Raw genomic sequence first — 15,130 nt, forward strand, 5'->3', positions numbered from 1 at the left:
ATCCTGTAGACATAGATTTAGTAAAACTGTCTTATAAAGAAACTTGACAATACAAAACCTTTCCAAATTTTTTACTTACAATGACAGAATTTATTGCTAACACTGTGCTCATGCCACAGGTGAGTTTTGTAAAGATAAATTTTAACAAGTCAGTGAAGTTTTTTAATATTAGGAGACAGTGTCTAAATTTACTCAGTGGTAGATTTCACAGTGCTTCTGACAACTGTGCCTGCGTTCTTACATTTGTTTTGTTTTCTTTTCTTTTTGCTGTATATTTCTGTTGTGTACATATATATATACTTTCTTTGGGACTCTCTAATATAATAAAATGTAGACTTTTATATGTAAGTGTCTGAATAACTGATTGCCTGTCCTCGGTTCTGTGATAGGTAGTCTGAGTTCCACTGAATCACCTGTTCTGTGAAGAGAGTTTCTCTGAGACAGTGTAAATTAGAAGCACACTGCAACCTGGTGTCCTAAGACCTCATTGTCATGTCTCCTCACTGTGATGCAAGTTCCCTGAGAGGGGAGACAGGGTCTTGTGGGCTTAGCTTTATGTACTCATCACTTGAAGTATTGCCTGATAGTCAACAGATAGATACTTATTAAATGTTAATCAAATTCATAGAGCCCTATCATGGTGTCTTTAAACAGTCTCAGTGGTCTTCAACGTTGCTGAGCTATCAGAGACAAAATCAGTTTGAAAAACAGATCTAAATTTCTCTTCCATGTGATTCCTTTCCAAGGCATATCCCCTCCTAACATTGCCACATGTCCATATGCCTCCCTAGTGGCCACCCTTAACTAGGTGTGATGGTTTGTATATGCTCCGCCCAGGGAAGACAGGATTATAAGGTGTGGCTCTGTTAAAGTAGGTGTGTCACTGTGGGTGAGGGCTTTAAGATCCTCATTCTAGCTTCCTGGAAGTCAGTATTCTGCTAGAAGTCTTCAGATAAAGATGTAGAACTCTCAGTTCCTCCTGCACCTTGCCTGCCTGGATGCTGCCATGTTCCTGCCTTGATGATAATGGACTGAACCTCTGAACCTGTAAGGCAGCCCCAATTAAATGTTGTCCTTATAAGAGTTCCCTTGGTCATGGTGTCTGTTCACAGCAGTAAAACCCTAACTAAGACACTAGGTGACTTTCTTTTCTGCCAAATCTACATGTCATGTCAATATACTCCCCAACATGCTCTCTAAGCAGACTACTTAGTTTGCAGGACAGCTGATTGCCCTCCCTGTTTTTGTGAAAAGATGGTGCATGGAAGAGATTGAGGATATCTGCCTATGCTCAAACAAGCATTTCAAATACTGATAGTCCATAAAACCGTATGAAGGCCACTGGGTGATGAAATGAATGTTCTCATGTTGCCTCACTTTCATTCATAACTCTGGTCCATGGTCATCAGGGTGGGGCTATCAGGATATATTTCTAGAGTCAGTATATTATTCTTCTCTATCCTGGTTATGCTAGTAATTTTTGTAAATCACTGCTAAGTTCACGGGCAGTTTAAGGAATAATAGAATAGTGTTCAAGGGTAAATGATAGAGAAAAGTTACTGAACGGTTAGATAGTATTTTCAAGGGCAAGGAAAATGCAAAGGAATAAGATTATATGCAGAAAATCACCTTTTTCATTTTTTTTCAAATTATATGAAGATTAGATGTGACAAATTCAGGCAAATTAACGACACACCAACCTTTCAGGCATACTATAATCAACAAGGCTCTGATAAACTGTTCCCTCGGGCAAGCACTTTAAACAGAGTCCAAGGTAAACTAACTGACTGTCATAAGTTAGCAGAAACAGGCAGTGTGAAATCTGAAGCTTAAGACCCTGTGCCAATGTCAGTGTGATGTTCTTCCTAGTGAAGCCAAGACCCATAGAGTTTGGTTCTTATTTGTTGTGGGAAGATGCTCTACAGTGGACAGATAAAGCCTGGAAAGCAATTTACGTTTTCAGAGCTGCGGTCTTATCAGAGAATGTCAGAAAATGCAAATAAGCAGTCGTAATAAAATCATATTTCATTGCTTATAAGTGATAACTGTGTCTTCCCTAAGATTCAGTCTCTATGTCATGATTGTGTAGACCCTAGTCACTTTCAAAGAAGCAAACAATGGTGGTGCTCTTCCCTAACTACAAAGAGAATTACCTCTAAATGTACTCCATTAACCACACAGGAATCACTCAGTTTGTGAACTACTTTGACTGTTTCCCCTGATCCTTCAACTAGATCTCACTTGTTTCTGCAGGGCCCCGAGTGAGCACCTGAATACAGATTAGGTGAATAATTGTTTTTAAGTGAGACTGCAACTACAATTGGCTTTACTCAGTAACTAAAGGGTTTGTTCAACAGCATTAGGATCAATTGAATGCATCCATCCATTTCCTTGCATCCCTACTGCCTCTCTTCAGTTCTAACTTCTACCATCTTTCACCTGGACTTCTATACTACTGTAACCTACTTCCTAACCCCATTTTCTACTCCCCTCTAATCTATCACCTTTGCAGATACCAATACCATCGCTCCCAAACCTAATTCTGATCACAGAACTCTGTGGATCAAGTGTTTAAATGACTGTCCTATGCCTACAGTCCTACATTCTTATTTTACAACAGGGTTTACAGACACATCTGTGACTCGACTTGCAATTTCTCTTTACATGTCCAACTTATCATTGTAGATCTCCTCATTTATGTGCTCTGCCTCTCGGCATGCAATCTTTAGTCTGATACCTTGGTTTATTTGCTCTGTGATCTTTCTAAAATATAGAAATAGACTTAACACTCCCTTGCTTAATATCTTCCTGTGGATCTCCACATCTATTATAATAAAGCCCCAGTTGTTAGTAGTCCCTTTAGGATCACTTACTATTTGGTCATTGTTGCTGTCTTTTTTTTTTTTTTTTTTCAGTCTTTATATTTATTAGATATTTGCTTTATTTACATTTCAAATGGTATCCCCTTTCCTTGTTACCCCTCCAAAAACCCCTTATCCCACCCCCCATCCCCCTGCTTACCAACCTCCCCCCCTCCCCACTTTCCTGACCTGACATTCCCCTACACTGGGGCATTGAGATTTCATAGAATCCATGGCCTCTCTTCTCATAGATGTCTGAAATGGCCATCCTCTGCTACATATGTAGCTGGAGTCATGGGTCGCTCCATGTGTACTCTTTGGTTGGTGGTTTATTCCCTGGGACCTCTGGGGGTACTGGTTGGTCCATATTATTGTTCTTTCTGTGGGGCTGCAAACTTCTTCAGCTGCTTGGGTCCTTTCTCTAGCTGCTCCATTGGGGATCCTATACTTAGTCTATTGGTTGGCTATGAGCCATGGGTGTTTTGATTCACCTTCTAAGAAGGATCAAAGTATCCATACTTTTGTCTTCCTTATACTTGAGCTTCATGTGATCTGTCTGGAAGAACCTGGAACACATGGGCACGAGGGTAAATTTCCTGAACAGAACACCAATAACTTATGCTCTAAGATCAAGAATTGACAAATGGGACTCATAAAATTACAAAACTTCAATAAGGCAAAGGACACTGTCAATAGGACAAAATGACCCCCAACAGATTGGCAAAAGATCTTTACCAAGCCTACATCTAATAGAGGGCTAATATCCAATATATACAAAGAACTTAAGAAGTTAGACTCCAGAGAACCAAATAGCCCTATTAAAAATGGGGTAAAGAGCTAAACAAAGAATTCTCAACTGAGGAATACCAGATGACTGAGAAACACTTAAAGAAATGTTCTACATTTTTAATCATCAGGAAAATGCAAATCAAAGTGACCTTGAAATTCCACTTCACACCAGTCAGAATGGCTAAGATAAAAAACTCAGGGGACAGCAGATGCTGGAGAGGATGTGAAGAAAGAGGAACACTCCTCCATTGCTGGTGGGATTGCAAGCTGATAAAACCACTCTGGAAATCAGTTTGGTGGTTCCTCAGGAATTTGGACATAGTACTACCTGAGGACTCAGCTATACAACTCCTAGGCATATACCCAGAAGGTGCTCCAACATGCTCCACTGTGTTCATAGCAGCCTTATTTATAATAGCCAGAAGGTGGAAAGAACCCAGATGTCCCTCAACAAAGGAATGGATACAGAAAATGTGGTACATTACACAATGGAGTACTACTCAGCTATTAAAAACAATGAATTCATGAAATTCTTAGGCAAATTGATGGAGCTAGAAAATATCCTGAGTGAGGTAACCCTATCACAAAAGAACACACATGGTATGCACTGGTTGATAGGTGGTTATTAGCTCAAAAGCTCAGAATACCCAAGATACAACTCACAGACCACATTGTTATTATCTTATTGCTGCTTTGGTTTGGCTGGCTGATGAGATGGCCCAGTTAGTAATGGAGTGTGCCACTAGGTCTGATGACCTGAGCTCAATCCCAAGCTGTGGTGGAAATAGAGAAGTGACCCTTATAAGTTATCCTATTAGACCACACGTGTGCTATAACACATACATAAGCAATGTGATGCATTGGTCCAGGATACTGCATACACACCCACTTTGTAGTTTACTACATCTAGCTGCCCCCCCCCACATCGTCAAATTCACTTATTAATAAATCACATCTGCAAAATCAGTTTGCTAGGCTAGGATTAGGACTTGAACACTATTATCTGGGGAATTATCCTGCCTACCACACAAGATCAAATAGAATCAAAGTATTGAAAACATGTTGAATGATATATTAGCCTCAGGAGACCATGGGCTTTTATATTTATATTCGTAAAATGACATGGCTCAGCGGATAAGAGCTCTCAGTACATCTAGCTTTAATGCTTTTAGAATGAAAGATTTATTTACTTTACTTTGTCTATATGAGTGCTCTGTTTGCATGCATGGGTTTGTACTATGTCTGTTACTGATACCCAAAAAGAGCAGAAGAAGGCATTAGATCTCCTGGGATCAGAGTTACAGATGCTTGTAAGCTTCCAAGCAGATGTTGGGAAACAAACCTGAGTCTTCTGCATGAGTAGCAAATGCTCTTAACTGTTTAGGCATTCCTCTCATCACCCAGATTAATTAATTAATTAATTAATTAATTTAAAAAATTTGCTCTTCTTGAGGTATGAGGGTTTTTTTTTTGATCTGTATATGCCTGTAAAATTCAATTATCTGGTTAAATCATTTATCAAAGGCTTACATACCTAACACTCTATATAATAGCTTATATATGATTTATATATATATAAATATACAAATATTTTTTTAATATATATATATTTATATATATTTATATTTATATATAATATATATTAATATATTTATATATATTTATATATAATATATATAAAATTATATATATTTATATATAATATATTTATATATATATTATTATATTTATATATATTTATATATATATTTATATATAATATATATAAAAATTTAACACATTCATATAGTTAGATATATCAGAGTAAATTCTTTGTCCCTATTCAAGTTATATTCATGGGGAAGAAGGCAGGAAGAAATAAAAATGGACAATCAACACATGCTTCATTGAATGGTAGGGTCTCAAGGTAAATCTTGGGAAGGGTTAGACAGCAGTGAGTTAGCAGGAGGTTTTCTAGGAGTATGGAATACTTAGTGAGCCATCTGAAGATGATGAAGGGGTGGATTGTGGAGGTATGGAGTGAGAACTTTAAAGCTTTGAGTTTCATATGAGTGTTAGCATAGCAATGGGAATAAAGCCACAGAGCTAAAGAAATCAAAGGTGCGTGTAGAGTTTTTTTTTTTTAAACCCTTGGGATTTTGCTCTGAATGACATGGAAAGGTGGCAAAAAATAGAGAGATAATGTGATTTGATTCTCATGTATCAGAGACTTTGATTACTGTGTGGAGAACAATAAGAAAGAAATAGACAGCTGGGACCAGAGTGGTAGCAGTCATGTGGTGAGAATAGGAGGAGTCTGGGTGTGCTTTGAAGGCAGAGACAATAGGATAATGTGGCTTGTGAGGGTAACAAGGATGCAGCAATGTTGGGTCCAGACAGCAGGATGGAAGTGTGTTTAGCTGAGATGTGGAAAGTTTGGAAGGAACAGTTGTGTGTACGGATCAGCAGGAATTTGCCTTTCGAATATGGTGTCTGAGAGTCAGAGTGGAGATGTCAAGTGGACAGTTGGTTAATGATTATGGAAGCCCAGAATCATTAGGTAAGTCATCACTTTGGAAGTCACACAAACACAAAGCTAGTCATTATAATTAAAGACTGAGTATAAACAGAGAAGCAAAGCGGTCTATGCATTGAAACAAGGAATCTGCCCCCCGCCCCCAATATTGAGAAGTGACTTGTCCATAGGAAGAAACTGTTTCAAGGACATTCGATAATCAACTAAATGTACATTCTGCTGATGGGTTGAGCTCAGCATTGGATGGTAGATTTGCCCCCATGTGGTTATTACTTATCCTGTTGAGATCAGTTCTAGTATAGCAGTGGGGGAGAGGGAAGCTGTTTTTCCTTGTGCATAAGGCAGTCTAGAAACAGGGAGGGTAAGTACTACATGCCTTAATTATACCTACTGTCTCTCAGACAGTGGTAGACCCCTCATTCTTTAAAGTGCTCTGGCTGGGATGTTAACTCCCTTGTTATTTCCATGAGAATTCGAATTGGAAGATCTATATGAAGTGCAAAACAAAACAGAGAAGGATAGGAAGTTGGGGTCAGTGGTGAACATAGGAAGTTGGGGATGGTGGTGCATACATATGATCCCAGCACTTTGGCAGGGAGATCATAACCTGGAGCCAGCCTTTCCTGCACAGTGAGTCTTCACCTGATAAAATAAAGCAATGCAAGACCAACAAGAGTAACAAAAATCCTAAGAAGAATATTTGTTTGCACTATGGTGCCATAAGCTGATGAAATGGAAACAAAGGGGTTATTTTGGGAATGATGGTGTTGGAGAGATGAGGGGTGAGATAGGGTTTAGCTCTGTGCTCTGTTGAGTGGGAAGACAGAACGTTCTGTTCTCTATTTCTTGGGTTGTATTTTCGTTGGTGATTTATTTGTTTGTTTTCCACACACGGTGAACCTCTTAAGAGCAGTAAGTATAAATGTCTTGTTCATTTTGTAGTAGGGGTTTTATTGTTCTATTTCTATTCCCTAGTACAATGCCTGAAACACAGCAGGCCGGCATAAATGTCTGAACCAGGGAATGAAGACATTGTGTTCAGCATGTGTCTGTTTTGTCTTCTCATTCAAGTTGGATTATTTCCATCAAATCTTGACAACCAGATTGATTTAACTGTGTTTCTCCTGCTTGGCTCTAGAGAACGCTTGACTAACTGGTAGGCTTGATTGACAGACATAATTGTGTTTCTACCCAAATCAACAGGGCTGCCTAAATGTTAAGTCAGCGACCCTTGTTATGTCACATTGCAGTAGTCTCTGCTACAGATGCAATATCAATTTATCAGTTACTTACGAGGGACTTTCTAAAACCCTCATCTTTCCTCAGTGTCCATCTGAGATTTGTAGTTTATTGTGTGTACAGCACCTACTACTAGCTGTCATTCACTTCTAATTACTTAGAGGGTCTTTGAGAATGGTCATTACACAGACACTGCTCTTGCTATGTTCTGGGGCTCCTTTGATTAGGTAGACAACATGTGCTCCAGAGTAGGAAGTGAAAAATGCATTATCTTGGATCTGGTGTAAAAATCGTGCCAAATTAACAGTCCTGTGATTGTGATTGAAGGAATGCATAGCGAATGGTTTCAGGTGGTCCCTGGTGGGTGCTCTGTCTTCTTTTCCATTTGGTGTCCTCAGCTCCCACCTCCTTGCTTGCTTGCTTTTTATTCTCCTAGTCTGCTTCCCTCACGCCCTTGTAAGTCATCTCTGCCTGTAAGTACCTTTAAAATGAGTATGCATTTATTTACTTCATTTTCAATTTTATTAGTATCTTATTCATTTTTTGAGAATGTCATACTCCACCCCCATAACTATATCCTAGCAACTTTACACCCCCTTTCATTGTCTTTAACTCAGTAACTCACCTCTCCATAGCCCATCATGAACTTCTTTCCATCCCCTTCTAGATCCTTGCCTGCTTTGATCCTGGACAGGTAAACATGGCTTCTGTGAGCTCATGAGTTACAGTGAGTCTCTCATGTGCTGAAGGCATGGTTTGGAGAGTCTCTCTTTCTAAATCAGCTATGTCCTCATGTTCTCCAAGGGATAGTTTCTTGTGAACTTTGTATAAGGCATTCCACGTTTGTAAAGAGTTGATGTTGTGGCAGGGTACCTACTGCCTCTCAGAGGGACAGGTTCTACTGCTGTATGCACATGGTCTGTCCTAATAGCTTTTGGTTTTCTACCATTTCTAGTCAAGTCTGTTGATGGCTTATCAACTAAATTTGCCACTTGATTTTGCTGATGGGGTAAGCAGTTTGCAATTTAAGTAAACAATTGTTATTGAATTTAGCAGGTACCTTATTGAATTACATGTCTTTCTAACATGAAGTCAGAATGTATTTTCCTTGTATCCACCCTCTATTTTCTGACTATACATCTCTGTTCTCTCTTAGGCTGGGCTAATAGAGAGTTAATTATATAATCAATTTTTACATTATAACTCAAGACAGCTTTTTTTGTTTTATTGTTGAAAATAAATATCCATTTTGGTATATTGAGTAAACCACTTATTTATTTTTTTTGTACTGTTTTTAAAAAAGAACACAGACTCTCTTATTTGTAAAATGGATTTGGAGGTAATATGTTTTAGAACTGAAAAGCACTTAGGAACTAGCTGGTGGCCAACACCATCACTTTATAAATAAGGCCCAAAGAGGTTAAATTTGTTCAATATGCCCCAGCTTGGTTAGTGGCGGAGTACGACTAAAATCCCATGCTGCAATCCTTTCTACTGCTGCATGAAATGCATGCTTCTTATTCACAGAATTGATATGAGGATTAGGGACCACATCTGTGAAAAATAGATTTAGCCTTTGGAAGGAAAGATGCTGGATAGCTTTATGAAAGCTTTATGAAAACTAATCTCATTTTAACCTTTTCTATAGGATTGTTGGCTCTGTTCAGTTTTATGTTTCTCACTTTGGGGCCTTTTTTTTTATTTTGGCCAAGGACTAGATAATTTATGATGCTTGTTTTAGGAATCAATAATAAGTGGCCAGATTGTGTTAAAAATATGAATTACATCAGCTGGTTTTGAATCTAGGAGCAGGTGCAGACAGCTTTCCCGAGTGGTGGTTGCTTATGTACATGAAAAGTTTTCTGTACGTACTTTATGAATTTGGAATGAAAACAGTTGATTTCAAAGATATATGCACACACACACACACACACACACACACACACACACACACTTCCAATCTGGAAATTCTTCTAAAGCTCAATGCAGCAATGTCATAACAGACCATGAGTTTTCTCTCTTACTGAGCCAGGGATCCATTATACTAATCCACCATGCCTTCCTATCTCTAGCAAGCACATGTAAGTGATAACTTAGAATATTTATTTGGATGCAAGGTGTATAAATCGTTTTTATGTCATCCCAGAAAGTGAGGAAATTTTGACTTGCTCTACTTGGCCACATCGATTGTTTCAGTTTGCCTCTTTCACCATAATGTGTTTTGATATATAAACAAGAACACCATTTCATTTTTATACTATCCAAAGTGATTTGTGCAGATTCATATGTTCAGGGAAAATAAAACTCAAGTACCAAAAGGCTAAAGTAACTTTTATATATATTTTTAATTAGGTCCGATTATATGCAAGACCCGACGCTATCAGAAGAGGATCCGGGGACTATGCTCTCCACATTACAAAGAGATTAATAGAATTTTATGAAGACTACTTTAAGGTGCCCTATTCTTTGCCAAAACTAGGTAAGAATCTCTTGGTTGTTTTATTGGAAGGACTCCTGAAAGTGGAATGTCTTCTTCATCACTAGTCGAGGCATCCAGTGGCGTAATAATTCAAAGATTTATATTTTTAGAGATGAGGAGTACAAAAATAATTTCTTCTTAAGAGGTAAAATAAGATTAATGACCTGGAGTCTTGCCAGTAAGTGCTCATGGGAATTATGGAAGGCGTTATAGGAGTCAGAATTCATAAAAAAAAAAAAAAAACCCTAAATAGTTACAATTTGTTAAATACATCCTATAGAAGAGTGCTTGCAAAAAATCAGGCTTAATAACTACAACGGCCGTGTGGGTAGATGCAATTAGAGCTCATTCCATAGGGGAATTTAAGGTGTCTTCTAGCATTGACACACCCAGGTCCTTATGACTCTTATAAGTAGGTAATATTACACACAGAGCTAAGGTGGATAGCCTTTCTCTCTTCAAATCAGTATATGTCAGATCTTAATGAATTGGCTTTCCTTTAGGTTATTTTTTAAGATTGTATTTGTAATACATAGTTAAGCTAATAAAAAAAGCACAGAAGAGAAACTTGGTAATAATGGAAATTGTTATAATAATGGAATGTTCTTGTACGCATTCCTTTTGCAGAGCGAATCTGTTCAGTAATTGTTGGTCCCGTGAATAAACACATTAATGTATTATTCTAATTTGAATGAGGCTGTGCTTTTGGCAGGAAATGAGCTAGAACGTTCCAGGACATTATAAAGGGTGCACATAGGCATTAGAAGTGTTGAAGTGACTTTGCCTTTTTAGAAGGAATGTGACATCACAACAGCTCTTTGTTCCCCACTCAGCCCCTGTCACCAAGTTTCCTCCCAAGTGTTGTTTTCTTTCTTTCTTTTTTTTTTTTTGTCAGGATCCACATAAGATACATTTATTTATTTATTTATTTATTTATTTATTTATTTATTTATTTATTTTGGTCGGGAAGAATAAAGTGTTTACTTGATCAAAAATGTGAGTTTGAACTACAGGTTCACCTCCCTGGGGAGCTGGGCCTGTTTCATTGAAGTCCCTGCCTGCTGGGTAGCTTTATTTGTCATAGAATGACCACTTCAGAAGTAGACGGAAAGCTGACGTTGTCATCTATGGGCATGACATTCCATTTTAATGAAATGTATTGCCAAATTGTGAGGTCTTTCCTAAATATTCACTCTGCATTTATAAACAGAGTTTTATTTCAAATCGGAGCTGTTCCCTCTCCTTTTTTTTTTTAATATTTTTTTAAATCTACTTCCTTTTAGAATCTGTTTCCCTGAAATCTCACTTGCACCCACCCAAGGCAGGAACGACGGCCTGACCTTATTTTGCATGGGATGTAGTGCTCTTATGTATGCCAGGTAACTGGGACCTTCCCAGCTTGATCCTAATGTAAAATTCACGACTGCTTGTGTTGCAAGTTCAGCAAGAGGAATTAAATGTAGATCTTTCTCTGTCCCCTTCAGACCAGTAATTAGCAGAGGAAGTCAATTTATAACTTCAGGGGGTTCCATGTAACTGTCAGCTTGCAGCAGGATTCATTTCTGCTTCCCCTTTTCACTCACAATTGAACCATGCAGGCTTTCATCTGGAGGGAAAAAAAAAGGCTTTATTCTCGGTTGCTCCTACTTGTTAATCCACCTTACGGGGTATATAATTGAATGATTTGACGCACACCAGCACACTCCGTTTTATATATCGAGAGGAGTTACCACAGCTCAGGGTGCTTTATGAACTTTCTTGTAAAGGTCTACTTATTTCCAGTGTCTTGTCGATGTGTATGCTAATGGATTTGTAAGTACACTCTCTAAATATGCCTCATGTAAGAACCCCCCAGTCACAGAATCAGTTTTGAGAAATCCTCAATACAACCTTCCATCCTGTATTCTGAATTACATCTTCAAGTAGATTTTATTTTCACCAACTTGGCCTGTGTTAATGATGCCTGCAGATATAGCCTAGGTTTTAATGGAGACTGCTTTGACCCTTCAATTTATCAGAAACTGTTTTTGAGCCCATTCTTCCCTTCCTCATGTCCCTCATATGGTCTGCATGCATTTAGTAAGAGCCTGCCATAATCATTTTTTTCATATGATGAAAATATTATAGCGACTAAAATACGCAAAACTCCTTGCTCTCCTAGAGATTTCATTCTAAGGTGAAGATGGACACCAAATGGTTATAAATATAGCCTATAAGTTGGAGATAGTCATCTAAATAGTTAACATGCTGGGTACATTGGCACCCTTCAGTGATTCCAGCACGAAAGAGGCTGAAGCAGGAAGATGACAAGTTTGAAGCTACCTGGGGCTATGCTGTGATAGCTGATTCAATCAATATTAATAAATAAGCAGAATAGAAGTTTGGGAACTATCTGAGGGCAAGTTATGGCACGCATGAGAGACTGAGACTTTCAATGATTAATTAATTAATTAATTAATTATAGTTTTTCACATGGAATATTTATTGGAAGTGTTTAGATACCAGCTCAAGAGAATGAAAAAAATCGAGCCCAGTGGAAATCACGTGACATGAGTTATGCTCAGAGGAGCAAAGTGCCTAGAGTTTGAGCTTAGAGCTTTATGTTGCGTTTGAAGTGGCAAAGAGGCGTGCGAGTGAAGGGCCCGGCATCCTGCTCTGGGTGCAGCGGGGTAGAAGACAACGCAGATCAAGGAGGCTTGGTAAGCTGCCCTTTCCCTCCCCAACGCTTCGAGAGTCCAAGCAGACCTAGGGCACGCCACACAGTCCAGCTAGTGTCCAGTCTCACTGCGATGTTCTTCCTCAGCATCCCGAGCCTGAAGGCTGCAGACATAAGCCGCTATACAAGGTTTGGATTTCTTTTAGAAAATTTTGAAGCCATTTTGCTCTGTTCTGCTTTTCAATATATTATTTCTGAACTCCTGATTTCAGAACTTTATGTTCTGATTCCCTTCAGAATGGTTTCACTTTGTTGATTGTGGCGCAGCTCCTGAGAGCTGATCTATCTAAGGATTTGAGTTCTCACACCAAGTGGCTTATGGGAGAGTTCCTTGAGAGGAATTCTACAGCTTCTTGTGAGGATAGGATGCCAGTTTATTCTCTTTGATAAACAAAGCTATCTCTTTATTATTTTCAAAGTAACATAAGCCAAGAATGTACATAGTATGATTTGTCTTAAGATCCCCAAATTGAGTAATTAAAACCATTTGAATGAGGTATGTAGAGTTTTTACTTCTTGATACTAAGTTATGCAACAGATTAGAGTAAGCTTGGTTATGATACAACAGCACTTTTTGTATCTGTGCATCCTATTTTGGTGAGCACTTGAAGTGCTCTTTATAAAGCACATTGTAGACATATATATTTATTATATATATAATTATATATTATATAATTAAGTTATCTTTCATATTACAGATAGATCATATAAATAACAACAAAATGGCAACTGTGTTTACATTTATGAAATGTGAGTTATTCTTAAGAGCTTTCTATGTTTTTACCCATTTAGTAATTATCATGACCTTTCGAAGTAGTATTTATCATTTTCTAATTTTCCAGAGGAAGAAATTTAGGGATTTGGTAACTGAATAATGTGACTAGATCATGTAAATAATAATGAATGAATTAGGAATCCAAATTCAGGCTATGTGACACTATGACACAGGAATTCTGTTAAAGACAGCTTTTTAAGAATTTTCAGAACTCATAGATTTAAATATATATCACCTTAATGAAGCAAATTATCTATTAGTAAAATAATACATTAGGCTTTTGCTAATTTCTTCCTGGTCAAATTAGTCATACATAGCGATTGCAAGAAACATGGAAAGAAAAATTGAAGAAAAAGGTCTGATAAATCACAGCGGCCATACCGTGAAGACATACCCGACTCTTGCAAACACGTTTTCATCATAGATGTTTATAAGTTAATTAAAATGGCAGATAGAGTGACTAGCACAATATTTCGTTACTCACCTTATTTAGGTTTCAATTAATTATGGCGGATAAGCTTCTGTTTCTTCCCTTTGCCACTGCTCTGTAATTTGTAAATCAATGTTTCCTAAAGGGGTTTGCTTGATGGCTTTCTTTTCAAGGCACAGCGCCTCTGCCTTTATGGGGAATTCATTACCTACCCTGCACGGAATGTGATTGTAGAGGGAGCACGGGTGTTTTTGCCACAAGATTTTCTCTCCTTAAGGAGATTGTAGGTAGGTTGAGGAGAGGATACAGTATTCACGGGGATGAAAGTAAATTAGATACTCACAGAGCATAAAATATAACCCAGCACTTTAGTCTTAAAAGTTAACACTTGATACCACATTAAATGAAGAGTGTGAGTTGTGTGTTATAGCCATGAAACATTCTTTTTTTTTTTTTTTTATTTATTTATTTTTATTATTCGATATAATTTATTTACATTTCAAATGATTTCCCCTTTTCTAGCCCCCCCACTCCCCGAAAGTCCCGCAAGCCCCCTTCTCTTCCCCTGTCCTCCCACCCACCCCTTCCCACTTCCCCGTTCTGGTTTTGCTGAATACTGTTTCACTGAGTCTTTCCAGAACCAGGGGCCACTCCTCCTTTCTTCTTGTACCTCATTTGATGTGTGGATTATGTTTTGGGTATTCCAGTTTTCTAGGTTAATATCCACTTATTAGTGAGTGCATACCATGATTCACCTTTTGAGTCTGGGTTACCTCACTTAGTATGATATTCTCTAGCTCCATCCATTTGCCTAAGAATTTCATGAATTCATTGTTTCTAATGGCTGAATAGTACTCCATTGTGTAGATATACCACATTTTTTGCATCCACTCTTCTGTTGAGGGATACCTGGGTTCTTTCCAGCATCTGGCAATTACAAATAGGGCTGCTATGAACATAGTAGAACATGTATCCTTATTACATGGTGGGGAGTCTTCTGGGTATATGCCCAGGAGTGGTATAGCAGGATCTTCTGGAAGTAAGGTGCCCAGTTTTCGGAGGAACCGCCAGACTGATTTCCAGAGTGGTTGTACCAATTTGCAACCCCACCAGCAGTGGAGGAGTGTTCCTCTTTCTCCACACCCTCTCCAACACCTGCTGTCTCCTGAATTTTTAATCTTAGCCATTCTGACTGGTGTAAGATGAAATCTTAGGGTTGTTTTTGATTTGCATTTCCCTAATGACTAATGAAGTTGAGCATTTTTTAAGATGCTTCTCCGCCATCCGAAGTTCTTCGGGTGAGAATTCTTTGTTTAACTCTGTACC

General features: G+C 38.2%; 1 protein-coding gene across 1 annotated transcript in view; it reads left to right on the top strand.

Moving 5' to 3' along the window:
* Positions 1–15,130, top strand: part of Trhde (thyrotropin releasing hormone degrading enzyme) — a 401,117-nt gene that overhangs the window by 101,723 nt on the left and 284,264 nt on the right. Inside the window, exon 3 of the mRNA XM_052165723.1 lies at positions 9,757–9,883. Within this exon, the coding sequence (XP_052021683.1) occupies positions 9,757–9,883 (127 nt within the window). The remainder of the gene's footprint in view (positions 1–9,756; positions 9,884–15,130) is intronic.

The sequence above is a fragment of the Apodemus sylvaticus genome, chromosome 20, assembly GCF_947179515.1.
Source record: "Apodemus sylvaticus chromosome 20, mApoSyl1.1, whole genome shotgun sequence".
NCBI classification, from domain to species: Eukaryota; Metazoa; Chordata; class Mammalia; order Rodentia; family Muridae; genus Apodemus; species Apodemus sylvaticus.